Genomic DNA, 27,961 nt, shown 5'->3' with positions numbered 1-27,961 from the left:
CCACAGAGTAGCTTCCAAACAAAGAACCATTTTGGAGTTACAGACTAAATTACAGCAACGTGTCAGTTAGGAAGAAAATAATCCGAGACAAAGATTTAGTACCAGCAAAGGTCACGTCGGGGCTTGCTTTATTTTATTGCCTCGTGCAAAAAAAGTCCAATTACGACATTCCAGTGCTCTTCCATTCCAGTAAAGCGTATTTTTCTATGTGTTTATTACCATCTGTCCTCTCATGTAGGTTTTAATTTTACAGCTAACTGCGTACATCTACACCATTTCTCTACAACTAACGGCTTCTTGGCATTTTCTTACTAAAAAGAAGTAAAGTTCAGTGATTTTCTTTATAAGTAGGTTTACAGCCTCTATATTGTCCTTGCTTTTCTTAGATACAACGTAACGAATCTTCCCTGCAGATGTCCCTCTCCTGTCTAAAATGAAAATGCTTGCCACATCATCAAAGGGATGCAGGCCTAATGCAATTTGGACCATTCATGCGATATATGGGAGTTCGTCTCGAGTGTTTGAATGTTTGCTCGTTTTGGTTCGTATTTCTTGTCTTGTTTCTAGACGTGATCCAGTACACGCCTGAACCTCACAAATTGGGGTGGATCGACTTGGCCGGCAATCACGATACAAAATACTCTTTCTTCCAAGGTCGGCAATGGATTAATAAGGGGGAAGGGATGTGATGCTATTCCGACCCCAGATCAAACTGATTTGATCCACTTAACGAGTGTTCAATTTTACCTGTCACTTCGCTGATGATCCCACTCAGTCATTCCGGGCGCATGGTGAGATGCCCGAAGAGCGATACCAGAATGCAGACTAGTGTATCGTCGTTTGTTTGGACAATGGTTTCGCTGCTGGGGCGCCGCTGCCGGCTACCTGAACCAAACCGGTTTTTGTGGTGAACCTTGATGTCCATCCCCCCGGTTAGGAAATTCGAGGGCAACAGGTGTTAGCATGTATACCTTAGCTAAACGCACCTTGTGCATCTCTCACTATATGCCTAATAATATTAGGAAGCAGAATAATTAATACGAACAATCTTGTATATAGCCATTTAGTAATACATTTTTCATGCAACTACGGGGCTCTTTAAAACTACAGGATATTGATGCATTTTATATACAAAAAACGCTTGACATGTAATGATATGTACAAAAGCACACAAGTGTAAAATAAAAAAAAACGATAGGAATATGCGGTAACAAAAATCTGCCAACTTGTTGCCTACTCTGCTACTACCGGCAGAACAGGTCGTTAAACTAGATAGGGCTTAGAAAAACGTGCATTGGGGAAGTTAACCCTTTCAATGGACTGCTTTAATCAGGCTCAGGTTTTGTTTGTTCTCCAACGAAAACTGCCAGTCCATGTTGCCGTTGGTTATACTTTAAAATCACTGATCTTCTGGATTTCAGAGGTTTAATCGTAGTTATGAGTACAGCGCTAGATTTATTTTGTTTTGGCCATGCACTCTACATTCGGTAATGCACAGCCTACTGCTCGAAGGTTCTATTTTAGCGCACATAACACCTGCCAACTTGAGTCTGATAAACAAGTTAACTACATGTATTTCTGTATTTATATACACAGGGCAAGTCAGACGTGTTGAAGTCATTTGAAGCACATGGTGTATAGAGGGATCCAGATGTTAGCTCGGTGGAGCGCTGAGGCGGGAACAGTGAAGGCGGGAACAATGGTGCTGCGCTGGATCTGATACTGCATGACCTGAATGTGTGCTTACTCAAGGGGTGTACAGAATTCCTTGCCAATGTGGCAAAGATAAGTCTTGAAGGTTTGCATGGTGAATAGGTACAATAGAAAGTAGGTTTGCGGTAGCACCATGGACGTATCTCTTTTGTGAGTATTTGCGGTTCTGAGAAGAACCAGTGGTACTCGACGTTTCGAGCAGTATGCTCTGCTCGTCATCAGGAGAATCAGGATGTGGCAAAGTGTACATCGGCGAGACGGGCAGGGACCTCCCTACCCGAATCAACGAGCACAAAGCTCATGACAGGAAGGGAGAGCTGGAAAAGTCATCAATAATTAAGCACTCCCACACTGAAGACCATCAAATCAACTGGAGCCAAGCTGAACTTATCACCAGCATCGAACGATGGTATCCCCGCCGCATTAGAGAAGCCATGGAAATCATCAAGCACGACACAGTTCCCCAAGACATCGGCTTCAACATCAGCGATATCTGGCGCCCCATCCTCACATCCCAGTCCAATGGGTCTCCTATACCCTAGGACTCCCCAGTTAGGTTCCCCCCTAGTTAGCCTATGGGTCTTCTCTACCCTTGGCACCCAGCTGTTCACTCTCCCACTGCAAACCCCAACTGACACGCTTGAGTAAGCACACACTCAGGTCATGCAGTACAGGATCTGGCGCAGCATCTATTGTTCCTATTTTCACTGTTCCCGCCTCAAAGCTTCACTGAGCTAATTCCTACATCTGGATCCCTCTCTGCACCATATGAGCTCCACTCCCAGTTAGAATCCTGCAGTCTCCTGAAGACGGACAGAGTACACTGTTCGAAACGTCGAGTTATTCCCCAGTTCTTCTCAGAACCACGCATATACTCAAGAAAGATATTGATCCATGGTGTAACTGCAATCGATTTTTCATAATTTTCTTTTTGCTTGCAACCGCCCAGTGAGCTATGTAATTTTTATGTTGCTTTTTGGTTTGTCATATAAGGTCAATACCCTCGTCAGGTTATTTAGAGATGCTAGTCTGATACCCCAAACAATGCTTTTTATTATTATTTATTTTGGTTGATTTTTATTTTCAGTGTAAGAAACAGCATACATATTATATATATTTTTCAGAATATTTGTTTAATTGGTGCACACAGCCAACGCCTGTTAAAATTGTTTTCATAACTTTCAGTGTTGGAATTGTTGTTTTCAAGCTAAATGCCAACTTTACTTGCAGTTTCGGCGATGTGGTCTAAGAACATACTACCTAGGTTCATTGATTCAAGCATTGGAAGGTTGGTTTGTGTGTCGTTGCCACTCTCGCGTTGGATGAGGGATGGGTGTACCCCGGCGTGGTCGGGGCGGAGCGTCTTCCCCACCAAACCCTTCCTTTGGGACATTGTTGCTGTCAGAGTCGTCTGGAAATATCACCATCCCTTCGGCTGAAGATGGCAACTGGTATTGATCCCTGCCTACGAGCTGTGCGGGAGGCTGGTTGCGGATGGGTGGGGCTTTTGCCGGGTGTGCCGTGGTGTTGTGGAGTTCGGCATAGACTGGGGATTCCTATAAGAAAAAACATAAATAAAACACACACTAATGTAGTTAGTGATCCTGAAGAAAGAAGTACCACAATAACTTGCAGTGTTCAGAGAAGATCTAAGAACACCTGAAAGAACTGTTGGTGGCCTTTTTTCTTTCAAATCTTGAAATCTTTCCTTTCGTTTTCTCCGGAGAGAAGCCTCCATTAGTAGGAAAATACTATTCTAGACTAATCTCTAATGTTCAAACGAGATTGGTTGGGTTTGCGTTTCATTACACACGGTTTAAAAGTCACTTTGAGGTATATTATTTGTAATATGAAATGTTTTAGGAAAATGGGATGGCACACTAAAAATGTTGCAATCATTTTAATGCTTTTCTACAACACATTACCACACACTTTATCTGCGTTCCAAATCGGGCAAAAAACAAAACCAGCAGTGAGTATGCCCAAGAAAAGGCAGAAAAGAAAATTAAAAGTGTTTTTAGGTGATGGATTTATTTATCAATTTTTTGGCCCATTTGTCTGTGGGCAAGCCAGAGTTAATTTTTCTCTTATTACTTTGTTTTATCCCAATTCCTGAAATAAGGCTCAATGAAAGCCAAAGGGTTCAAATCTAAGTTTTAGCAGGAAATTTGATTCAACAATACAGCACAATAGCCTCATTTATCTTTTAATACGGATGGATTTTGCACACGGACCTTATGAGGGCTTCCATTTCCTATCCAAGAGACAGATATACCCCAAACTAATGTACACGTAAATCATTGCTTCTTTGCATCCGTATCATAATCCCAAATTTGAGCTCTCCATTTTAAATATTCGCTTCTGGAATTTAGAAACCTTTTTCTTCTGATAGATATCATGAGAAACACTTGCAATGTAAGCGTGCAGCATAATTGTCTCTTCTAACTTGCGCAGAAATACTTTATGGAATACTTAAGATATACCTCAGTTACGTTGGGTGGCTGGCCAATGGTAGAAGAAATATGTCGGTCCCCGGAATTGCGAGAAGTCCAAAGTGCCCTACTGCCTAGAGACAAAAGTTATGGAGCCCATATGTAATAAAATTGTCGATAAAGTCTGACTGCATAATTCACAATTTGAGTAGGCCAACTGACCCAAGTTCAAACACACGTGGTGGCTCGAATATTACCGATAGAGGGCGGTGATGCAGGAGGGGCATGGCTTCTTGCAAGTTGGATAGAGTCACTCTCTTCATATGGGTTTCCTAAAACCGGAATAAAACAATTCGAAAGAAATGAAATGAGTCCAAACGAAAACCTCACACGAAAAATCTGGACTTTTTTGCATTACTTCAAAGAAACATCAACGCATCTATCCGCAGTCCTCACGAAAGAGGCACGCTTTTGACTCGGCTTACTCAAAAACGCGTTGATGGAATGAATGTTCACTTCGAAATTTGACGTGACAAAGAAACACGGTGTAATCTGGAAAATTCCACAGTTGTCAGGCAAAAAGACAAAACTGGATGGTTCCAGCACTTTAAAAAGGGTTACCTACATCTGTTTTTACTTATTTTTTCATCGACCAACAAAGCATCTCCATGGTTATCTCGATTTTTCGGTCCTAGAAATTTACTCGACTTGGATTTCTTAGCATCCGAATAACCTGTTTTAAAGGTTCATCCAAAATATAATCCAAATTTGAGAAATTGCATTCAAATCGCGTGTTCGTGTGCTAGCTGTGACGTGCGTGGAATTCACCTAAAACGTGTATAACGACTTGACATTTAATCAATAACACCTTCCTAAAAATGTCACATATTATTCTTTAAATGAAATTTATACCAGGAAGGATGTCATTTGATTAGATAAAAAGAGTCTCAGAAAAATGCAGTGTTTTAACTTGCTCCTTTCGAAACACAAATGAACATATAAGCTGGGGTTTGACCTTTCTGGTACAATTCTACCCAGAACTTAATAATCAAAATTTGCCACATAAATAGTGAAATCACATGGAGATGGAGTTGCCATGGACATTCATCTCACCCAAAGGGGAAGTCGATACCCATCCCCCATCTTGGCCATGATTGCCGTCAGGGCTTTGAATTATCGGTGGCGTGAAAACATAATTTACCTGATGATCCCACAGTTGTGCTCAAGATGGGGCTTAAAGATGTTGTGGTACTGTTGGCATCATTCTGTCTGTTGAGCACCATGGCTCTAAATAAACACGGTGGAAGGAAGTTACGAGAGCAGGTTTGCCAATGACACCTCGCGTACGCGTGCCACTTAGTAATCAGTGCTCTGACATAGCGAGCACGTTGGTACATTGAATACGTGCGATTCACAATAGTGCGCCTCCAAGGGTTTGCAACGCGTTGGCCAATCACGATGCGCGAAATATGTCGACCCAATACGCGTTTGGAAAGGGTCGACAGGTTTTGTGCGTTGTGATTGGCCAACGCGTTGCAAACTCTTGGAGGCGCACTATTGTGAATCGCGCGTATTACAAGCGTTTTCATTCTGATAAAAGTACGGTACCAACTTCTATCAGCTGTATAAAAATATGGTACTCATATTTTGATCTTAGTATCGGAGTCGTCTGACCTTTGCACCCGGAGTTAATGAAGGGTTTAAATTTATGTATAGATTAAATGCTTTAAAATACCTAAATGAATACACTGCTCCACAGCTTCAAAACAGTATTTGGATATTAACATAAATCCTCTTGCCAACATTAACCTTAATGTCCAGAAATGCATGAGCTTTCGTCATGTCTGTATGGCGTTAACCAGGTGTCAAATTATAGATAATTTGAGGTTACATTGAAAGAAATGTCTTTAACTTTTGCACTGAATGAGGTTATATACGCTCATATATAGAGACCTTTGCAGACTATATCTTGGACAGCAAACAAGCCCGTGTTTCGACTTTCAGTTGAGCCAGTAGTGCAGTAATGTGGCATTGTAACTCCAAAACGAAATGATTATTCATTTTCAGCTCCTAACGAAATTGCTGCAACCTTAAATTAACCTTGGTATGTTGAGAACTATACGAGATTTGTTGACGTTGTGACTTAAGGGGCGCCCTCACCGTTATGCTGTTATATTAAGAGATTTGTCCTCTATTTTTTTCCATTAAAAGTGGGCAAAATCCTAAATTATTTTGTGAAGTTTCCAAAATAGTGAAGTCAACATCCGGGAAATTTATAAAGGGAAAATTTCATAAAATGCGTTTTCTCTTCATTTACTTTTGTTTCTTAACATGCACATATATCTTTCACAAATTATAACAAGGCCAGCTAGATTTCCGGTGATATGCGTCGAAATTCTGTAACGTCATCAAACTCAAACAGATTTGGTCCAATCACCTTGTGATTAGGTGGAAACTAGTTCTTCAACAATTTTTTTTGAAATGCTGCTTGCTCATCAGTGCCTGTACCATCATTAGGATTCTCACCAGTAACATATTTACAACAAAGTTGAATTGCATGAATAATTCACGTAACATTAAATCACTGTCAGAACACGGAGGCTTAAGGAAGCCTTTTCACTCACTGGTTTGCAGCAGAGGAAGTTCTATCTGCAAAAACAGAAAAGGTTGAAACAGAAAGTGAATACACAAAGATGAGTTAGTTTTTCACCTGCATCGTGCTATATTCAAGCTGTACTTTCAGTATGACTAGGCCTATGTTTCATTTTGAAGGCCTGATGATTCCCACGCTTAATTTACATTAGTACTGAGAAGAACAGAGCTTACATTGCATTATGTCATTATTTATGAAACTACTTTCATTCTTAACATATTTATTATGATCTAATGCCTTGGAAATCGATTTTCTGTTTCAGATTCTAAGGGTTAAAACAATAGGTGGAAATCCCCGTTATTTCTTGTTTCATTGAGTCAGTTTTGTTTCAACGTGGCAAAAACGCGATAAGGACGACAACTGTGTTTGTGAAACCTTTCGCTTATTGTTTACAGTGTGCTCGTATGTAGTTATGTAGTAGATTTGCCGTGCTTCGTGCAGTAACCCAAAATGGATTACGGATGTTGACACAATTCAAATCAGTCAGAGTCACCTCCATTCGCCATACCGGAACAGCTGGGCAAAACCAAACAATCACAATATTGTAGCACTGGCGGGTCTGGCCGGTGGGGGCGCCAGCCCGGACCCGCATGGAGTTGGCTGGCTCCCCGCGCTGGTATGCGAACGGCCCGCGGTTTTCGCGCCTGCGCAGTCCCTGCCAACAGAGGCCATGTTTAGAGCTTGTCGGAAGAGTACATTGTGGTGTACGCGACAGCAATAAAGCAGAGATTTTGTGACCAGAACAGTGAGTTGCACCTGAGTGTCGTTCTTCACAGCGTCGAACCCTGTTCAGCGGGACACGCTACAATATACAGACACCATTTTGATTAATTCCTACTGTTCTGGGTTTTCTTTCCATTCTCTCGTTTCAAATCAAGATTGCCTTTGCTTGTAGTATAAGTGCAGCTTCAGAAACAAACGGGCATTTCACAAAATAGTGCACGTCCACGAATATGCAACGCGTTGGCCAATCACAATGCGCGAAACCTACCGACCAAATGCGACAAATTTTGCGCTTGTCGGCCAACTCGTTGCAAACTCTTGGAGGCGCACTATTGTGAAGCCACCGTATTGAAGCGTCTCTGTATGCTTACTTTTTGGTTAATTTATTTTGTCCGTTTGTATGTGCATCCGTTTATCGTGTTCCTGTACAATATCACTCCGTGGCTAACTTAGGGGGTCGGGATGTAACGGGGACGCGCATATGGCCAGACGCTTTCATACTTTTTTCCACTAAATGAGCTATAAGGACGCCAAATTACAGAATCAAAACTTACATTGTCGATACTTCCACAAGCCTATGCCGAAGATGACTAGACCAAGCACGAATGAAGCAGTGCCCGCCAAGACAGCGGCGACTGATATTGACTGAGTCTCTCCCGTGTTTTCTGAAGAATAAGTGTAAAACAATCTTTCAACAAGCAAAGAATTGATCAGTAAAGGGCAAACTCGCCTGCGGCTCGGGCATCACTCGCACCCATTCTCCTGAGCGAGGTCTTAAACATTGGTTTAAGCTGGCCAAGAATTATCTATCCATATTTATAAATACTTTTTTATTCTGAGAGGTTAAAGGAATCAACATGTGATGGATGTCCAACGACTTTGTTTTACAACTTCACTTTCATTTTCTAGGCATCCCAGTCCATTTTATGGCATATTCCTTTTGAAAGTTGTCCAATAGAATCCCTTTCGATGAACTTGGCGCGCTCGTGGCGCGTCGTGTACGGCTTCGTCACAAAAGGCGGCTGACGCGCCACAATCGGCGATCAATGCATGTAACTCTATGTGCAGTGCACATGCATTGGGCGTGGTTAAACTGAAGTGACGTCACACTTACGAACCGGCTTATCAAGTGACGCGTTTTGAATAAAAGAAAAATGTCCCAGGTATTTATGAATGCATCTTTAAAATTTACCCCCATAACGGCAATCAGAAATTATGAAGGTTGCAAGAAGTTCTGATATTAACAATTCCATTTGGTTGTCTTTATCGACAGTGAAGGTTGCTTCCGTCTTTTACACATTTACAGATAAAACAAAATGGACGAAATTCTGATGATGGGCGGATTACCATCGGCTGGAAATTGACGATGTTAGGCATTGGTCGTGAATGCATTATGGGCACTTGAATTGACCAGGACACTTCCTTTTTACTGCACAAACAGTTATGAAAAATTAAAACTAAAACTCTTCTTGTTCCCCCTTAACTTACTCGTTTGCACAAGCAGTGTAACATTAAATCCAGGCTGCTCACGTCCAAGCAATGTGCAAGTAAACGTAGTACCATTCAACGCTAGAGACACGTTAGGTATCACGAGGGCTCCGGTCTGGGTGTCCACACGAGCCTGGTACTTGGAAAACGTGTGTTTGCAGGATGCAACGAGGGAGTTACTTGCGCTCCATTCAAGACCCTTTTCAGTGTTCTTGCATGGGTTGCCAAGGTCAGCCTCTCCACATTTTAAAACTGCTTCATTTCCCTCTGTAACCTCATGAATCGGGAGCCCTGTCAGTACAGAGAAAAGTCGGGAAAAGGCGAAAGAACACATAATATTTGGGACTAAATTGGAAACGGTTTCTAATGCCATGTGTTGTAAAGACTCAGTTTTCTTTTTAGGCGGCTTGAATAAATTAATCAGAAAATGACTGAAAGGTATATGGCATACCAACGACACTATAATGATGTGCTAACTTATAAGTCACTGACAGAAGAAATGTTCACTGAGTGATCAGCAAATTCGCTACCGTTTTCACTAAGCGACGCTTTGGTCCTAAATCACGATTATTTCACATGGGGGGTGGGGTTGGGGTTAAATAGGCTATGCGATGCCTACAATCTGGTGTAATCATTTTCTTACCAATTCTACTGATTTTGCCAAATCATAATTTCAACTAAACCGCATTTTGCGTTTTCAAAAAGAGACGAATAATAAGGTCTTCCGTAGATAAAGCGTAAGCCTTTAATTAAGGGTAATTTCATGGGCAAACTCGTTTCGCGGTTTTTACGAAGGGCGAATTTGACGCCGGAAATGTATTAAACAAAATTTTGCACCAGGCACGCGTCATAGCAAAAACGGAAGCGTAGAAGAACCACTTGCAAAAAAATTTCTTCGAGTTACTATCTCGCTGCTAAATCGTTGTATTTGTATCTTGCCGCGGTCGCAGTGTCAAATTGATATCCTGCCGCAGCGAATATTTCAATAGTTTCATAAGTCTTATTCAGCGTGCCGTTTCCAATTGTGTCTTTAGGATGAAATGCAGCGGGATTCGGCTTTAGATTGCTAATAAGAACAAAAGAGGAAGTTACATCTCAACCAAGCTTGACTTCCAACAAAAAGAAAACAAAAGAAATCTCTTTCGGGGGTATGAATTTCCTCATCCGCAAGTGGGGTAGACTACTTTGACTCCCTGGTAGACTGCCTGTTGGAAAGATTACGGTGCCTTTTCATTTATATATACTTTAAATAATCCTATTTACAAAGGCGAGGGAGACCGTGAAAAGGACCCCCCAAAAGAAAAATCAATCAAAGAAATGAAAATTAAAAATGATACAGAACATTTTACTTGAGAAAAAAATCGAACCTCTTCCAGCAGTTAAATGTTTTTGTCTTAACTAGACAGTTTGCCCCCTCAAAAAAATTCTGGCGACGCCCATGCATATTTTTTGCCAATGTGTGTGGCCATTTTGGACCAAATCGCGATGATGATATCATTGTAACATTAACATTTGATATGATTTAGGAATTTCCAACAGGCAAAATGAAAAATAAAGTGAAAGTGAAAGGTGAACCAACACACACTTTTTCATCAACTGGATTGCAATCCCCAGGCACTCTGACCTCACCTCCATGCGTTCACCTGTCACAAACCATCCGTAGAGTACAGGGCGCTGGGAAGAGCAAATGCATATCATTTTCTGTTGTTGAGAACTTATTGGATGGAGTGTATATTAACATCTACACGGGTCAACACTTCCGGCTCCGTGCGCATGACTTGTGTGCACTTATACTATGTTGGTTTGAGCGTCCAAAGCTGTGAGATATTTCAAGCGTCGTGTTTGTAAAAGGACTTTTTAAATCTCCCATTTCAAGTACACGTACTATTAATAAATAAATTCCAACTGATGGAAGTTCCAATTTAATGTAACTTCCAAGTCCGCTTGCTTGTGTTTGGCATTAACAAAATGTAGGAAGGAAACAGTTTACCCCTCATCTGAACCACAAAATAAGATTTTATATTTAATCCTAAAGATATATTTGAAAACTGTGTGCTGAACAAGACTTATGAAACTATTGAAATATTCGCTGCGGCGGGATATCAATTTGTTCTATTTACTGGTTTTTCCTTCTTTGCAGATTCCTGTATTTCATAATTTCTTTTTTTTTCTCAGATGTTATATTAGAGGGGTCAGCCTTGCATCACTCTACAATATATGGATACAAACCAAAGTCTACTCATGACATCTTTTTGAAGAACGTAAAAATACCTAATACTTTACTAAGTGGCTCTTAAGACGTAGCAAGGCGCTGCGAGTCTTAACACAAGTCGTTTTGTCTTAAACCAAGCCAAGTCACACGTTACCAAGATGAACTCTGACAAAACCATTTCTTTGCCATTTTTCACCCGCCACTCATGACAAACGAGTTGTGACTGGATTGGACTTCAATATGGACTCCTATCATCTTCGAATAATTCCTATTCTTTAAAATCAATACTTGACACAAGATTGTTCATCATCTATTCATCAACCTCTATGTATTCAATGTCGTCAAAAGCCTGTGATATTTATACGCATGATGGTTTGCTCAACCAAGTACCAAGCAGTCAGAGATTCCCTATCGAGAGCACAATGCAACCGCTGCTCATATCTAATACGACGGTCAAGTACCGGTAATTTGAGAGACAAAAAACCTACTCTTGTTAACACAGGTGTGACTTTCAGTCTCGACAGAGAAGAGTCAACTATAATGGCATTTCAACTGTATCTGTTTCTGGCGTCTTGGTGCTAATAAAGGGTTAACTTTTGTAACTGGTTTTTACTCACCCCACGACAGATGAGCTGTTGGAACCAAGCAGGCCATGATCATAAGGTACAGATGTTCCATGTTAAAACAAAAGAACGATCCACGTAGATTATTTAAACATGTAAAACTTGTCAAGTTTACCATCTGTCATGAGCAACTGTACGGCGTCACTTGCATTCGCACTATACAGGAAACAATGTTCCTGTAGAGAGTGAAAGCATTTGTCTGTATGGGCAATGTAGCTTTTTGTTTGATTTCTGAGGAATGAGTATCCTGAAACATTTGGGGATCAAATGAAATGAGGGAATTCATTATCCTGAAACATTTGGGGATCATATGAAATGTGGAAATTCATTTTGCCTGGTACTGGACCATTTTCTTCAAAAGACTTTTATTTCGAGGTGGGGGAGATCTACGCTGGAAAACAAAATCTGCATCACCCCAGTTGATGTGTAAATTGGAGTGACCGCGCAGCCAAATAGGATATTCAATACAATGGCCTCCAGCTTCAGTCTATTCACAATTGCCATCATGCTCAGCGCTAAAGCCAGTGACTTGGAAACTACCATTGTATTGAATAGCTTAAGATGGCCGTGCAGTCGCTTCAATTCGCAGAGCAGAACTGCCTATCCAGTGTAGAGAGGTCAGTTTGAAGATGTATTTTTGCGTTGGGGAGATGTTAATTATATATATTAGGTTTTGCCCTTACCCAACGTATATTAATAAGCACTGTTTGCTCAGTGCTTGTCTGAGAGCTTGCGGAAAAAAAACCTCACAAGCTTACTCGGGTGGGACTCGAACCCACGACCTCCTGCAGGAAAAATAGTTCGCGGTACCCGCTGCTTCATTTGACTCGGACCGGCCAGCCGACCCCGGCAAGCTCGGTGGTCGAGTGGTTAAGACATCTGCACTAGTAAGCAGGAGGTCGTAGGTGCTCGAGTCCCACCCGAGTAAGCTTGTGAGGTTTTTTCGCAAGCTCTCAGACAAGCACTGAGCATACAGTGCTTATTAATATACGTTGGGTAAGGGCAAAACCTGTTTTATATAATCAGCGGTTTGAAACAAGTTGTGGGACGGACGCTTGACTACGCCCCATCTGTTTCACAACCACGAAACCCCTTTGTACACTTTGATCGCCACCGAAATTTTTTGGTGGTGATCTGCATCCTTAAAACTTTGTGTACTTAAGGTATAGGAAATTGAATATTCATGCCATCGTTGGTGATTGCTATGATCTCATGACATCGAATTCAATGCTTGCACAGTTGCCTGAATTGCGCCGTGTGGCCTAAACGCACATGTGCAGTCATTGCCCTTATAGTGAACGCTTTCTTATGGGGTTGTTTTGGGAATAGTTTTTCCCGTTGTAAACAAGTTTTTTTGTTTTGTTTGAATGATTTTTAACATGGCATTTGTACAAAGGCGTATTTTACGATATTTCATGATCACTTCCTCTGATGAAATAGCGCATTTTGTTCTTTTTGAACTTAGCTTTGTAGCAGTAGTCAACATTTTGTTGGCCAGTCTTAGCCAAATTCGCACCTAGTCTTTGAAAACCGATGTATTGGACGGAAGGGAATAAAATTGCAAACTTTCCATTGATAATGGAACAGTGTATGAACATTTTAAAAAGTTTATTCACAATGGCAAAAGTAGGTCTCATATCAGGGGTTTTCACAGCAATAATTTGTATTTAATTGCAAGCAAACCACTTCAAGCATGCTAGGATATTACTGGCCCCACTTGTCTGGCTAAGATGCAGACAGTAATGGGGCAATTTTGGAATTTGTTCTCTTATTGGTCCAACTCGGAGAAGTTTGCCATAGAGGTCATTTGAGAAGTTTGTGGTAGCGAAAGCACAAATGCCTTGCCGCAATTCGCATTTGAGTATCAGTTGACAGCTTGCGTTATTTGTTTTGACAGATGAGGACATTCCTTGAGATAGAAACATGAAAGGATTGATTAAATTAGTTGCTTGAAATACGCCAACTAATCTTCATTCCTTGTAAATCAAACGCCGGGAAAAATTTGCTGACCTCATTTTTCGAAGGTGTACGGTGGAAAATGCTTTCCATGGCAACCTATTCGTGGAGCACTGCTTTGTTAATCTTTTTATCATTCCAACCCAACCATGGCGTCCAACTAAAGACTGGGTAATTACATTAATAACGTTTTTCACTGGTTGTTTGGTGTCATGTTATGATCGTGAAGCTGGGGGGGGGGGCTATAAGATCATTGCGTACATCACAGTAATAAGTACATACATCGAGTCGTTCATTTACTATTCACTTCATCCGGTTTAAATATTTTACCATGCATTAAAAAAAAAGTTACTGAACATTTGCTCAAATGTACAAAGAAGCTTGACAACTACTGATCTTACGTGAAAGGTTGTTAATTGTTTCGGAAAGATCTGTCAGTACATAATATATACAGCATTTAAGTAAGCAGATGTACACGCTTTGAGACAGTATTAAGGCATTGAACTTCGTATAACGATCGGCCGACGTTTATAACCCAATCCTAGATTACATTTTAGAAGCGTTTTTGTTTTAAAAATACCCTGTGTTAATTAACAGGGTAGCCTTGCTATATGCAATTTTTTTTATAAGTAAACCTATTAAATCCAAGTTTTAGTTCTTTAACTAAAAGATTTCTGTTAATGCACTGGCATAGCTTTAAGTCTGTTTTGACATTTTTCTAATATGTTGCCAACATATATATATACATGTACATATACAATTGTATCACAATTTGTTTCTCTTTTGAAATAATTCTCCGCGTTTTGGACACAACTGTACACAAGTATAATTTTTATATTCTCGATGTCAAAAGGAGTAATATCGCAACGTAGTTTACGAAATAACTTATGAAAGTCATACATCTGGAACACGAAACTATTAGTTTCAAACCACTGAACACGGGCATAATCATTAATTTTAATATACCACTGGGGGTGCGAAAAAGTGAATTTAAACAAGGTCTGTAACTTAACTTTACCAAAAAAGGATATTATTAGGGGCAATATTTTTGCCTTGTTGATTCTCAACCCATACAAAATTGCCATGAATGAACTTTACCTCTTCTCACGTTTGACATTATTCTTTAAAAGTTAGATATTATTTCATGGGCGCAAACACTGACTGGTTTAAATTCTTTGCGCGCATGCTAATGAGATGCAGCAACTAACTCAGCCAATCCCGAACTGAGGGAGAGATAGGATGACCACGTCTTGGTCGGGGCGGAGCATACTCATCTCTGCCTCCCTCCCGCAGGCCAATCGTCCCCTGCCCTTCTTCCCCTACCCAAGGGGATGGGTCTAAGGGTGGGTCCTCGACTGGACAGGGGTGCAAGTAGTGGTTGATGTCTGCGTACTGAGTAGGGGGCTCGGTGCGTATGGGAGGCGCGTCCGGTGGGTGTGTCCGGCTGTGGTGGACATCGATGTAGGTAACAACGCCCTGAAAATTGGCAGCATTAAAAAAAAGGTGACTGCGTGCAAATATCACTTGTAAGAAGCGTTATTATTTTTCAACCATACTGGAAGAACATCCTTTAAAGGTTTCTAAAGCTTTGAACTCATACTCCTACGCATTTGTTACGGCCTTTTCCTTTTCAGAAATCGTCGGCTTCATTACTTGATAATTATGTCAGTTGCCATAGCCCGTGCTGAGATTATTTGACAAAAACTCCTACCAACATTCACCCCTATTGAAGCACGCGGCTAAGTCCCAGCTCTCATTTTAGTAACATCTCAAACTATGTTCCATTTTTATATATTTATAAACACTGTATACTCAGTGCTTGTCCAAGAGCTTCCGCAAGCTCTGGGACAAGCACTGGGTATTGTTCACAATTTGCATCAAATTTTTGTTCGCCATGGAAATGTAGGAATTGGTGATATACCCCCATCCTCTAGGATTGCCAATACACTTTGTATTTACAGTTATAAAACTTCAAAAGAATAATACACTACCATAATCGAACTGTACCTATAGCTTTAAATATTTTGAGTAATTAAGCCTGTTAAGCACATTTAAGCTGACAAAAATGTGTGCTATTACTCAAACGTTTTTGCAGAAATGTTTTCGGGCCTGTTTCTTTTTATAATCTGAAGGAAAGAGAAATGATAACTTCTTGAGTTCATAATTATGGACTGACCTGTGACCGACTAGTGACCAAATATATGATATTACATTTTCGTTGTATTCACGTTTCGATCTATTGTGTACCAAACAGTATATGCTAATACACTTAACATGAACATATTCAAATGGCAAGCGACCGTAATTATGGGTCATGAAAAAGACCAACAAACATTATGTAGCAGATATCTGTCACAAACCTCTCGTTGGTTTGTTGGTCGTTGCCTACTTGTAGAAGGGACATCACTCTGCCTTCCCGAGCCACGGCTTACAGAAGGCTCCGCTACGTCATTTCATAAAGACAAACAATCGAAATTTCTAATATTACTTCTGGAATAAAAAACAGTTAAATTGTTTAAAATACTTTATTGGATCACAAATCCCCAAAGTAACAAACTGAGAGGATACTCTAGGTTTCTGCAATAATGTGTAGGCGCAGTCCCATTCATAACATCCATGAACACATTACCCAATTAAAGCGATGCACCTCTTACGATGCCCACAAATGTCGCTTTGATCATGTTCTCCACTATTTCTCGCAGGCAGTGTGTCTTCAGTACTACTGGCGTGTCATTTTCTTTAAATTGGATATCGTTCATTGAGTTTAACCAACACCCTCGGCTAGTGAAATTCATTTCGAATTTTCTTTATATCTCACGACTCAAGAGTGTTCTGGTGAGTATGACAGCCATGTAGATGTCAATCTGTCCACCTGTGTTGCAATCAGTGCTCTGTGCTTGAAAGAAAGAATGCTTGAATTTGTTACCGGGTCTATAGCGCTGAACGCTCCTGGTGACTGGATGACCATCGCCGTTAGAGGGCGATGTTGGAAGTGCTGGGTGGCTGTTCAGACGTAGGAAAGGGCCATTCTCTTCGTAGATATTAGCTACGAGAAAAAAAAAGATCAAGAGAAATTATATATAACGGGTTTGCCCTTACCCAACGTATATTTATAAGCACTGTATGCTCAGTGCTTGTCCGAGAGCTTGCGAAAAAAACCTCACAAGCTTACTCGGGTGGGACTCGAACCCACGACCTCCTGCTTACTAGTGCAGATGTCTTAACCACTCGACCACCGAGCTTGCCGGGGTCGGCTGGCCGGTCCGAGTCAAATGAAGCAGCGGGTACCGCGAACTATTATCAAGATGTATTTTTGCGTTGGGGAGATGTTAATTATATATAACGGGTTTGCCCTTACCCAACGTATATTTATAAGCACTGTATGCTCAGTGCTTGTCCGAGAGCTTGCGAAAAAAAACCTCACAAGCTTACTCGGGTGGGACTCGAACCCACGACCTCCTGCTTACTAGTGCAGATGTCTTAACCACTCGACCACCGAGCTTGCCGGGGTCGGCTGGCCGGTCCGAGTCAAATGAAGCAGCGGGTACCGCGAACTATTATCAAGATGTATTTTTGCGTTGGGGAGATGTTAATTATATATAACGGGTTTGCCCTTACGTTGGAGGTCGTGGGTTCGAGTCCCACCCGAGTAAGCTTGTGAGGTTTTTTTCGCAAGCTCTCGGACAAGCACTGAGCATACAGTGCTTATAAATATACGTTGGGTAAGGGCAAACCCGTTATATATAATTAACATCTCCCCAACGCAAAAATACATCTTGATAATAGTTCGCGGTACCCGCTGCTTCATTTGACTCGGACCGGCCAGCCGACCCCGGCAAGCTCGGTGGTCGAGTGGTTAAGACATCTGCACTAGTAAGCAGAAGGTCGTGGGTTCGAGTCCCACCCGAGTAAGCTTGTGAGGTTTTTTTCGCAAGCTCTCGGACAAGCACTGAGCATACAGTGCTTATAAATATACGTTGGGTAAGGGCAAACCCGTTATATATAATTAACATCTCCCCAACGCAAAAATACATCTTGATAATCAAGAGAAATGACATTAGGGAGTGAAGTATAAAATTATCAGTGGGAGAGAGGGCGGTTTGCGCCAGGAATGATTTTCACAATTCATTCCTGAGGTGAATCCAGGAGTTTTTGATGGGGGGGGGGTTCGAATTGTTTTCGGACAGAGACGGAGGGATTACTGTTTCAATCGGCGTTGTTGATCCCAGTTCTATCTCTTTGATTTGTTTGTAACCGAACACGGAAAAGGGACCCTACTAGGCTCATTCCTTGTAGGGGGGTTGCAACCTGTAGACGTAGGTAGAAAGGGGTCCATAGCCCCCTTTGATCCTAGTTTGGATTGCCATGCCAACGCATGAGATTCTTATTAGGTGTTGCGCGAGTTATTTCAAGTCGTTACCTGACGATTCTATGGCGGTTGTCACAGGAGGATTGGCTTCCGCCGCGGGTCCGTTGGCATCGATCTGGTTGAACTGCACAATGACCCTGAAATATAAATTTATGATAATTGGCACCTGCATGTTAGTTCAGAGGAAACAAAAACAGTTTTCACCGAGGATTTTAATTATTGCAGCATATGTCATTATTGCTGCATATGTCAATAGTACGAAAGCGTATAGGCCTATAGCACATGACCAAAGATCGTATAGCGCCGCGACGCGGCGCAAGATGGCGAACTTCACCGTGTATACACCACGGACGTCATATAAAAAATTTTTTTTATATGACGTCCGTGGTATACACGTAAAACAGTGTAATCGCATGGCGCCATTTGAGCAAGCGATACGCCTGCGCAATGCACAATAGTGCACAGACGCAAGCCCTGTGGCAGCCATGTGCACCTGGTGAGCCTGCGCCCAACATTACTGTAAACTGCGCAGGCGTATCGCTAGCTCAAATGGCGCATATGGTAATTACATCGTTTTGGACAGATACGATCTTTGGACTTGACTGAAAAAAAATGGGCCTGCTATTTCGCCTGGGGGGATTTGTATTTTGCCTGGGGGGATTTGTATTTCGCCCGGGCGGATTAGTATTTCGCCCGGGCGGATTACTATTTCGCCTGGGGAGTGGCGTAGATTTGTGTGTCAGAATGCGGGATGGTTTCCTGGGGGGGTGACTCAGACCGTTCCGACATTTTTGTTCGCCATTCTGTCAAAGATGCAAAATTACTCAAAAAGTGCACCCTCACTCCTGCATTTAGCAAAGGCAGAGATGTTCTCCTAATTAATTACCTTTTACCCAGCAGATTAAGTTAACAGGAATGTCAATATAACCATTTTAAAATTACCCTTATGAATCTATCAAACATTTTAGTCATAAAACCTGAAGAAACGCGCATCAGTTCTCTACTCTGATCGGGCGCGGGCTCAGAGTCTTGCCATTCCCCTGAAAATCTACAGACTTTTTTAGACTATGAAAAGAGCTTTTTCCTTGCATATTATTCTCTTTTTAGAGAAACGGAGAGAGTTTAACTTAGGCTAGTTAATCACATTATATTACATACACTTTTTATTTGCAGAAGGGAGGCAGTTTCAAAAAAAAAAATAAAGGTAATTGTTTATAAGGAAAGGAAACACTTTAAATTGATGATACTGATATTTAGAGGGACAGGAGTTGACGGCATCAATAAATTTATAAGAATTAAACTTCTGGACCTTCAGAATCTTTTTAATACTTGCGGTAGTTTTAATGTAGTAATTGATAACTTAAATGGCAATTAAATGTCAATTGGTGCTTTTAGTTTTTCTTTGTTCTTTTGTAATGAACCTGTTTAGTTTATGGAGTCCCCAGGAAATAGGCATGCATGTTCAGGTCTATCCCGGATTAAATCAACCCACTTTGTTTAATGTTTAGTTTTTCTTTCTAAATGTATGCATCGATTTCGTCTGAGTAAAATCAGCATTATTTTAGGCGGCCATGGTGGAACGAATCTACTTCTTGGATATTAAGTCTTTGACGCACCGAAACAAGCTATGTACATATTGTTTAAGAACCTTTCGTTTCTCCTAAAAAGGGAAACTTATTAGTGACAGAGAGCAAGTTTCAAATCGAGACTGACTTGGCATCGTAACGCATGGGTAAATGTGCGTCGCAGGGGGGGAGAGGGCACTTGCCTTCCCGCAAAAAAATAATAAAAATAGTAAAACGCTAAAGATGTAACAAAAATAGGTTAAAGGAAATAAAAAACACTATACCTAGCTTTAAATATAAAGGCTATTTTTCCTGTTTTCTCCTTTGTTCTTGCCCCCCCATTTAACCGTTTTCCCTCAATAGTTTACAGTTGGAGGAACAACTGCGTCCCCTTGAAGTTCAGGATCGGTTCGTAGTTTAGTGCTATGTGCCCTCATGAAAAACCCCTTTCCCCACTTAGACATACGGTGGCGTATTCAGTGTCAGGGACACGGGAACAGATTCACCCCCAACCATTTTGTAACAATGTTTAAAGCCATTCTTTTTCCTTATAATTTCAAAAAGGAATTCATGCGAACATAACTTCACTCTTAACCAAAAAAGTATGGGGGACCACTTACAGCCAAGGGGGCGGATTCCCCCCCCTTGCAGAACTAGGCCATCCCTTACGCGATTTTAAAGAAACTCTGCATGTATGTTAAGATGATCATAATCAATACAAGTAATCAATAGATTAGTACGTTTTCAGTTCAACTGAGATGTTGCTGATTTGGGGCCACGCGTTTGCCAGTGTGTGCTAGCAACGTGTGCGCACGAATCCTTGGTGCACCACTTCGTGTATGCATTTGAAGCATGGAAGAAGGGAAACCGTCGAAGGACTCAGTACAAATTCTGCTCATTATTTCGGTCGTGAAGTTACGGTTGCTTTGTTCACGTTTTGCACCTGCGTAGGCCTACCCTGATTCCTAGCGGCGCTCTCACATAACACTTAGCAGCATCTAAAGCTATGCAATCACGAGACGTCTTCCAGTTTTTAGTTACATGCATTGAAACCCTTTAAACTGTCTTAACGATTTTACATTATGACTCCGCCTCAAGTTATATCCCATGCGCCCGTTCACGTACTCAGCATTAGTCTCTTTTCATGCGCGAATTGGCACCACCACAGAAAAAAAAACCTAGGGTACGGTGTAAATAAAAAATGCCCGCCCAGCGAAATAGCAGGCCCAATTTTTTTTCAGTCATGTCCTGTAGACGCTTCCGTAAAATAGTTGGTTGCCCTTCCTTTTACATTTCACCCGATCATGACTCTATGCAGAAAGGAAGTCTAGAATAAACAGAAACGGAAACCCTAGTCTTACTCCCTTGGTATGGTTGTCAAAGGGGAAAGCCCAAGCGATTAATTTACTTACCGATTTGCATGGGATGAACTGTTACCTGCAAGATTCCAAAAGTAAATGGAAACATGAAACAAAATTACGGAATAACAAGCAATTAATATTTCAAAGTTGTATAACTGTTCATGTGAAAACCACCATTCTAAGATTCTTACTCGCCACACGCGGAGCTGTTAAAGTCAAATACATTATCCAAAAAGAAAATTTTAAAATTTCAGGTAAAACTGTAAAGCACTTGATCTAGAACAATATACATGAACACCACATGGAAAGGTATGACATCGATCGTAACATGGAAAAATTTAAGCAATGATTTTCTACCAGCTTGGATACCAGTGGGCCTACCGTAAAAATAAATCTAGAAGCAGTACAAGTACATGTATACCGAAAGAGTATAGTTCTAAAACAATGGTCCAAGAGGGCGCAATCATAGGTAAGATGGCTTGCTAAAGTGGGGCAGCCTGCAGTAAATTTGCATCTATCTGCTAGTACACTCACCGTACATCATATGCCAGGTCTATGGTCACGGAAATAGCTGAAATATGAGGCATACAGAGAGCTTGCAAGGTGCACCCTCGCTAGACAGCACGTACTGGTAGGCCATGTGATACAATGACCACGCTATGCTGAGTACAAAAGCGTCTATACGCACGGACATTACACCCATAGTGATAGCCTGCAAGTTACCTTGACCTTATGGTTCACCGGGTTTGTACATGTTCGTCCTACCACAGCCCATGTATTACACTCGAAGCAGAAAAAAAAACCAGATGTAATATTAATGCATAACGCTAGGTGGTAAAAAGAAGATCAATTGATTTAAACGTACGTTTTCGGTGCTTCCACACGATAATCGTCACGATGAACACTACAAGAAGTGCAACTGTGACAGCAATAACTATCAGGGTTGACTGTAAGGCTGATCCGTCTAAAAATATATATACAGTAATTGCAGAGAACAATACAAGTTATCTTTAGTGAAACTGGTTACAGAATATATTTCGACGAATAACCTCCTTCCATGAAAATTCGAGTAAAATGCAGATCCATTAGATGCAGAATTTTTGTTCGAATTCGTCTTGTCCCTAATTTCAGTCGGAGGGAGTGAATATTCACTCTTTCAAATTTAAAGAGTGCCTGATCATGATTTATTTAGTATCTCCAGGGTCATGGGGCTAAGAAACTTCAATTTGGGAAAGACATAATGACCCTTTTATAGCTAAAGCTGGATTACATAAACTAAAATTGAAAACATGGTCTTTAGAGGCATCAAGTCAGTTTAGGCCTTCTGCAAAGCATCTTTGAGTTGAAATTCCCAACTTAACTGGATTTCTTGTCCAGTTTCTGACACGTACTGTTTACGACTCTTTCCTTCTTTCTCAAAATATGGCTAATTTTCCCTATAATGCCATACCGGTCCATTATAATATCCCCATGAAAAGATTGTTATACGAGAGAATAGTAGATCTTCAGTGGAATTGTTTGGCTTTCAGGATGCAGCAAGGCAAAATCTTGACACACCTTATAATTATGTTTTATTCCAAGGCTAACTCGTGACAAACACACTCTCGTGGTCGTCAGATAAGTATTCCGCCACTTGTTTAAATTAAAAGCACATTTCGCTCCATTTACAGAGTTTTTCAAACATCTTGATTGTAAGGGCTCCATTTATAATGCTGTTTGTTTTGGTACGTAATTTCATTTTCCTTGTGAAAATAAAAGTAAGCTGCGCCGGAAACGACATACGAGTAAAAATAAAACAGTGGCTTTGGGTCATGCGTAGGTATTGGAATACCAGGCATTATCATGCGGAAATAACGAAAAGGTATCAGTGCGTGTGGCATGGATACGAAAAACAAGTAAAGCAATGAGAAAAAGAAAGTGAATATACATCTCCAGTTTTACAAAACAGAACTGAGCCAAGAAAAATGACAACTAAACGATCATTTGAAAGAAAGAAATAAATTTAAAAAGCAAGTTCGTCTGGATAGCTGAAAATAAACTCACTTGGCGTTCTGATTGTAGAATCTGGGGAATTTCTTGACGGCTGAGCAGTTGACTTCTCTCTCCTCCCATCTTACGATGTTTTAGTCAGGTTAAATCACACAGTTTATCAAATGAAATAATGAGTAACTTTTTTGTTTCACTTTGCAGGCATTTCAATAGGGAAAATTACATATTCAGAAAATCCATGTTGAAAAACCTAAGCATTACGCTGTTCAACGCTGATGAGCCTATGCAATTGATTGTTCCCCTAAACTTACCAAAAGTTCTTTCCACACTTTAGATTTTCATCAGTTTTACCGTTTCATCATGGAAATCTCAAAACAATAATCTGCTCTGAATAATGTCAACATGTATTTTGGTAGCAAATGTACAGATGTCATTCGTTAGCATCTACGTATTATTTTACAAAGTTCTTTGCTAGCCATGTGCTATATTATTCAGTGATATTTTCTTTGGAAAATGAATATTTACAGACCGCATTTTTTATGTTAATTCTTTCAAGCCTTTTCAGCGTTACAAAGCAAAGCCAGTGAAGACGACTATTATAAGAAAGGATTATTCGTGCAAGCTTTTCTGCTCTAACACGCAGATTGTAAAGGCCTATTTTATCGATCACTATGGGTGAAAGATATTAATAAGTCACGATGAACCAGAAATCAAACAGGAGCCAACACTGTCAGACTTTAATAAGAAGTATGTCAGATCTTTGGGCTTCAAGGTTTTTTTTCCTACTTCGTCCATGGAGCAATGAATGGCGCATTCTGCCTGAATCACCACGGTATCCTAACTATCTCCCCAAATGTGTTTGAAAATGGCATATTTTTGACTTGTTCGTTCTTTTTATTTTACATGTTTGTATTTCCGTGTAATATACCGTTGTTTATAATGCTCTCTTCAGCATTTGGCTTTTTAAAGTTTACTTAATTTAACGCTACCTTTTTGTAGGTCACTCTATATGAGGGTCTATTTCACCGTTTTTATTTAATTTTAAGAATGTAAGGTTATTCGGATTCTATTTTATTGCTGCCTTTCATAACACATTGATTTATTTCAATAATTTTTTAGTTCAGCGAGTTTATTTTTTTTAAAAACACTCTCATCAAGGAAATGGTTCATGATAGACTGTACAGTCCTATCCACAACCTCTGACATACATTGATTTATTTTAATAATTTTTTAGTTCGGCGAGTTTATTTAAAAAAAAACACTTTCATCAAGGAAGTGGTTCATGATAGACTGTACACTCCTATCCACAACCTCTGACATACCACAATGTATAAGTAAAATAAATCAGTGAAGACAAATAAATATATAAGTCGGCAAGTGTAAATGGAAGGTATCTGACACATAATGAGCCAATCTCGAATTTCGTTTTCCAGTTCTATCATTCATACAACAAGGGCAAGCGGGAAATTAGCTGATAATCTGTGAAATTCAACGAGCCCATACTGAAAAAAATCAACTGAAATATTACCTGATTGTTGACCAATCAAGCGAAGTGTCACAGCAACCCGTCGTCCAGACCCAGTGGCTGTACACGTGAGGTTCTCTCGTTGTCCACTCTGCACGGGCGGTACGGTAATCGTGCTACTCGTGTTAAATAATCTGGATCCGACTACTTCTTCATTGCTCTCCATGCCTGCAGTATTTCCATTGATTGTCCATGTTATTTCTGCCGCCGGTTTGGTGTCCGTGGCCAAGCAGGTGAACAATTGGCTGCTGGTTTGTGGGATGTGCGAGTGGTTGCCCCGTACAACTCCAGTTGTCTCGTCGATGATGTACACAGACTGTGGTGGTACTGTAAGGGAATAATGCAGCTGATATTAGAACAGAAACACCCAAGGAACCGAGATAATGAGACAAAACTAACAAAACTAAGAGAGGGCACAGAATCAAACGAACAATACTGGAAAGCCGTCCACCTCAGCAATGCTAAGTGTATTCGATGCAACTGGTACTGTGCCAAGAGTTTCAAGCAAGCATCTCACGTTTTCTGCGCTCTTCTGATTGCCTGTTGATGTACAGTTATTGCCTATGTTGTCAGCGCCTATTTTGAGGAGAGATATGGGTTGTCATAAAATGTGACAACGTGGAAAGCACATTCAGTATTTTCACCCACCTGCTACTGTCAGCGTTGTACTTTTCCACACCGTTGTGAGCGAGTAACGAACCTCACACTTGTATCTTCCCTCATCAGTTAATTGAAGGTCATCAATCGTCAAATTACAGCCATGGTTGTCGTAGTCGAAGGTATATTTCTGCTCGTCGAAGACATCTTGTAAAACCTTGTCATCTACCAACCATGTAAAGTAGATGCTTGGAAAGCCTAGAGGAACACTTTCGACGAAACATCCCAAGGTAGCATTTTCTCCTTGTATTCTATTCAACAAGGGAGTAGTCTCTGCTAATTCGATTCCTGCACAAAAATAATAAAAACACGTCTAGAGAAATCATAACGAAACTAGCACAATGGTGACTAAGGTAATGTCTCAGTGATTCCCTCATTTATGTATAAAGTGGATTCTACAATGCATTAATCCAGTTCATAGTTCACCCAAAGTCTTTTAATTCTTTATCTGAAAATGAGCTTCTCGTAATTTAAGAGTAAACTGTGTAACTACACTTCTTCGTCTTACTCCTTTGTCAAGTTTACCTTTCTCATCTTTATTGAATAAAATAGTAGCATGTGATGTTCCTTAAAATACAATAGTGACGAAACACAAAAGTAAACAATTTCCACTTGACATAATTTGAAGCGACATTGCAGGGTAAGAAACAATATTATATTCAAATTCCCCATTCCTTCATTTAATTTTAAATGCATAAATTACATTAAATTGCAAAAAATAAAATCATTTCCAAGGATGGATTTGCGATGGGGAGATATTAATTAATATTGAGATTTTTGCCCTGCCCGACGTGTATGATAACACTGTATACTCAGTTTTTCCCTCGGAAGGCATTAGGGCAATCGAGTGGTTAAGACATCTGCACTAACGAGTACGCTTGTGTTTTTTTTCACACGCCTTTGTGGGCAATCACTGAGTATACAGTCTTGAAACACACACCGGACAGAGCAAAACTCCAAATATTAGCTAAGAAAGTCAATGTTTTACTCCATGCCATGACGTGACGTCCTTTTTACTTACTCTGAAAGACAATGAGTGTGAAGTTACTCATTCTGATTCCTCCTGCTGAAGACACACGACAAACAAACGCAGCGTTGTTCAGCGACATTGAAATGTTTGGCATGGTTAGGACTCCGTTTGTGCTGTTCAGCTTATATGGACTTCTCGATGCTAAGCAATTCGCAATGACTGCCTGATTTTTGAGCCACTCGATGTCTGCACCATTGCCGTTGAGGCACAGTGGCATCGTCATGCCGTTAGTTACAGCTGCTTCACATTCCAACTTTACATCCTGTCCCTGAACCACCGTCACAATCGTTTCTAATAAAAGAAATAGTACAAACATCAGTCTTATGACCCTTGGATTTCATTTTGGTTAAGAGGATTCACCTTGTGAAAATCGCGATCATGTTCTTACCAAAAGATTGCTCTCCAAGGAACATTAGTGAAAGTAAAGTTCATAGTTTCTCCGTGGGAGCTACTGTAAACTGCCCCCTGTTCACGATTTAGTGTACCTTGTGTTTAGACCTACGATTTCTAAGAACCCGCAGAGCCTCTGACTAGCTACATACCGTCCAGTTTTTATTTTGTAGTTGGCTGGTCAAGTATGGATCATTTATAAAAAGTATAAATGACATATTTGGCTACTTTCACTTACCACATGAAGTGTAAAACGTGAAATCCATCAAGCACACAACGACCAATGCGTACAGCTGCCTCATGTCAGAGGAGGAAATCAGTTGTCAAATTTGTGAGACAAACGTGTTATGAGACAAGCTTCGTGTGATACAAGCGTTATAGGGAAAACGAAATTCAAAGTGAAATCCAAAGTACTGGAGATTCATTTGATTACGCGCATCACCGAATTTGGAGACACTCGATTCGGGGTGAAAAGGATCCGAATCGCCATAGAATACTTATACTCGATACAGAGTATAAGTAAACAACCATGAAATTCGATATTTGGACTCAGTAAGTTCGAAACCAAGTGCATTGGCCAGCGTATCCGGTACATGATAATACACAATTTGTATTGATTTCCTTTTCAAGTTGATATCTTTTGGCCTGTATGGACGGAAATACTAAACATGTACGTCCAGAACAGGTCTCTCTCCTATTTAAATGTACCATTCCAGTTACGGATATTCCATCTGGTGCATTGGTTGTTTCAAAGTGTTAATTCCAAATGTTTGTGCCCAATAACACTGTAGTATTCCGTATGCATTTAGCCATACATTATCCAGTCCAACCTTTTTTCAGTGTTTACATGTAAACTGATAATCATTATACAGTTATCATTGAACTATGGGGTTTGTTTATTCTTTGGGGTGTATGAAGTATGTCCCTCATAAGTAAAGAATGAGCCAACCGAAACACTTTATCTCTCTTTGTTCACCCAAAGTAAAAGTGCGGCATTCAGTTCTGCACCAAACATCTGTTAATTAATCTAATTGATCTAACACAAAGCACTAGACGCTTTGCATGGTAGCCATCAGACAGGACAGCTCTTTTGTTCCACACAGGGAAACCTCCTTTGTGCATACCGTATGGAACAAAAACATTGGCCTGCAAGATGGCAGCCATGCAAACCCACTTATCGATAATACAACCCCACGGAGCCATTGTGCACTGTCTGCTTGTCTCACTGAAATCTACACAAGACGAGGTGGCGCCCCGTTAGAGGGACATAGTTTC

At 40.6% G+C, this 27,961-nt stretch overlaps 2 protein-coding genes and 1 long non-coding RNA gene across 4 annotated transcripts; 1 reads left to right on the top strand and 2 right to left on the bottom strand.

The window, feature by feature from the left end:
• Positions 1 to 116: 116 nt before the first annotated feature.
• Positions 117 to 11,993, bottom strand: LOC110984325 (uncharacterized). Its single transcript, XM_022244377.2, has 8 exons — positions 11,839 to 11,993; positions 9,010 to 9,300; positions 8,076 to 8,186; positions 6,770 to 6,794; positions 5,347 to 5,432; positions 4,403 to 4,477; positions 4,197 to 4,279; positions 117 to 3,269 (listed from the first exon to the last, which is right to left on the bottom strand). Exons 1-8 carry the CDS (start codon positions 11,960 to 11,962, stop codon positions 2,988 to 2,990), a joined length of 1,077 nt encoding a protein of 358 aa, XP_022100069.2. The 5' UTR covers positions 11,963 to 11,993; the 3' UTR covers positions 117 to 2,987.
• A 645-nt stretch (positions 11,994 to 12,638) lies between these two features.
• On the top strand, positions 12,639 to 17,829 carry LOC147797583 (uncharacterized). The gene is made up of 2 exons (XR_015426865.1): positions 12,639 to 12,742; positions 17,426 to 17,829. It is a non-coding gene; the product is annotated as an uncharacterized LOC147797583 (long non-coding RNA).
• On the bottom strand, positions 14,084 to 27,846 carry LOC110984343 (uncharacterized). 2 transcript variants are annotated; one of them, XM_022244456.2, is made up of 11 exons: positions 26,925 to 27,846; positions 26,288 to 26,587; positions 25,258 to 25,554; positions 24,613 to 24,936; positions 23,139 to 23,207; positions 21,961 to 22,059; positions 21,147 to 21,171; positions 18,221 to 18,306; positions 16,727 to 16,846; positions 16,161 to 16,243; positions 14,084 to 15,276 (listed from the first exon to the last, which is right to left on the bottom strand). In XM_022244456.2, the coding sequence occupies exons 1-11, from the start codon at positions 26,986 to 26,988 to the stop codon at positions 15,004 to 15,006; spliced, it is 1,740 nt and encodes a 579-aa protein (XP_022100148.2). In that variant the 5' UTR covers positions 26,989 to 27,846; the 3' UTR covers positions 14,084 to 15,003. The 2 variants fall into 2 exon arrangements, with proteins under 2 accessions (XP_022100148.2, XP_022100149.2); XM_022244457.2 differs by lacking the exon at positions 23,139 to 23,207.
• Between the last annotated feature and the right edge of the window lie 115 nt (positions 27,847 to 27,961).

This window comes from Acanthaster planci, linkage group LG10, assembly GCF_054643075.1.
Source record: "Acanthaster planci isolate LZ-2023a linkage group LG10, COTS_SCS, whole genome shotgun sequence".
NCBI classification, from domain to species: Eukaryota; Metazoa; Echinodermata; class Asteroidea; order Valvatida; family Acanthasteridae; genus Acanthaster; species Acanthaster planci.
This window is presented reverse-complemented; position numbering and strand designations above follow the sequence as displayed.

What these genes read in the sequence shown, in the direction of transcription:
- LOC110984325 (XM_022244377.2), bottom strand. Translation starts at nt 11,962, where the DNA reads ATGGTAAACTTGACAAGTTTTACATGTTTAAATAATCTACGTGGATCG. An exon ending in CTTGTGGAAGTATCGACAAT is followed by an intron (nt 6,795 to 8,075) that starts GTAAGTTTTGAT and finishes CTGTTTTTGCAG; the next exon opens with ATAGAACTTCCTCTGCTGCA. An exon ending in TGCATCACCGCCCTCTATCG is followed by an intron (nt 4,280 to 4,402) that starts GTAATATTCGAG and finishes TTTTGTCTCTAG; the next exon opens with GCAGTAGGGCACTTTGGACT.
- LOC110984343 (XM_022244456.2), bottom strand. Translation starts at nt 26,988, where the DNA reads ATGAGGCAGCTGTACGCATTGGTCGTTGTGTGCTTGATGGATTTCACG. An exon ending in CACGTTTTACACTTCATGTG is followed by an intron (nt 26,588 to 26,924) that starts GTAAGTGAAAGT and finishes TTCTTTTATTAG; the next exon opens with AAACGATTGTGACGGTGGTT. An exon ending in CTTGATTGGTCAACAATCAG is followed by an intron (nt 23,208 to 24,612) that starts GTAATATTTCAG and finishes AAACATCGTAAG; the next exon opens with ATGGGAGGAGAGAGAAGTCA.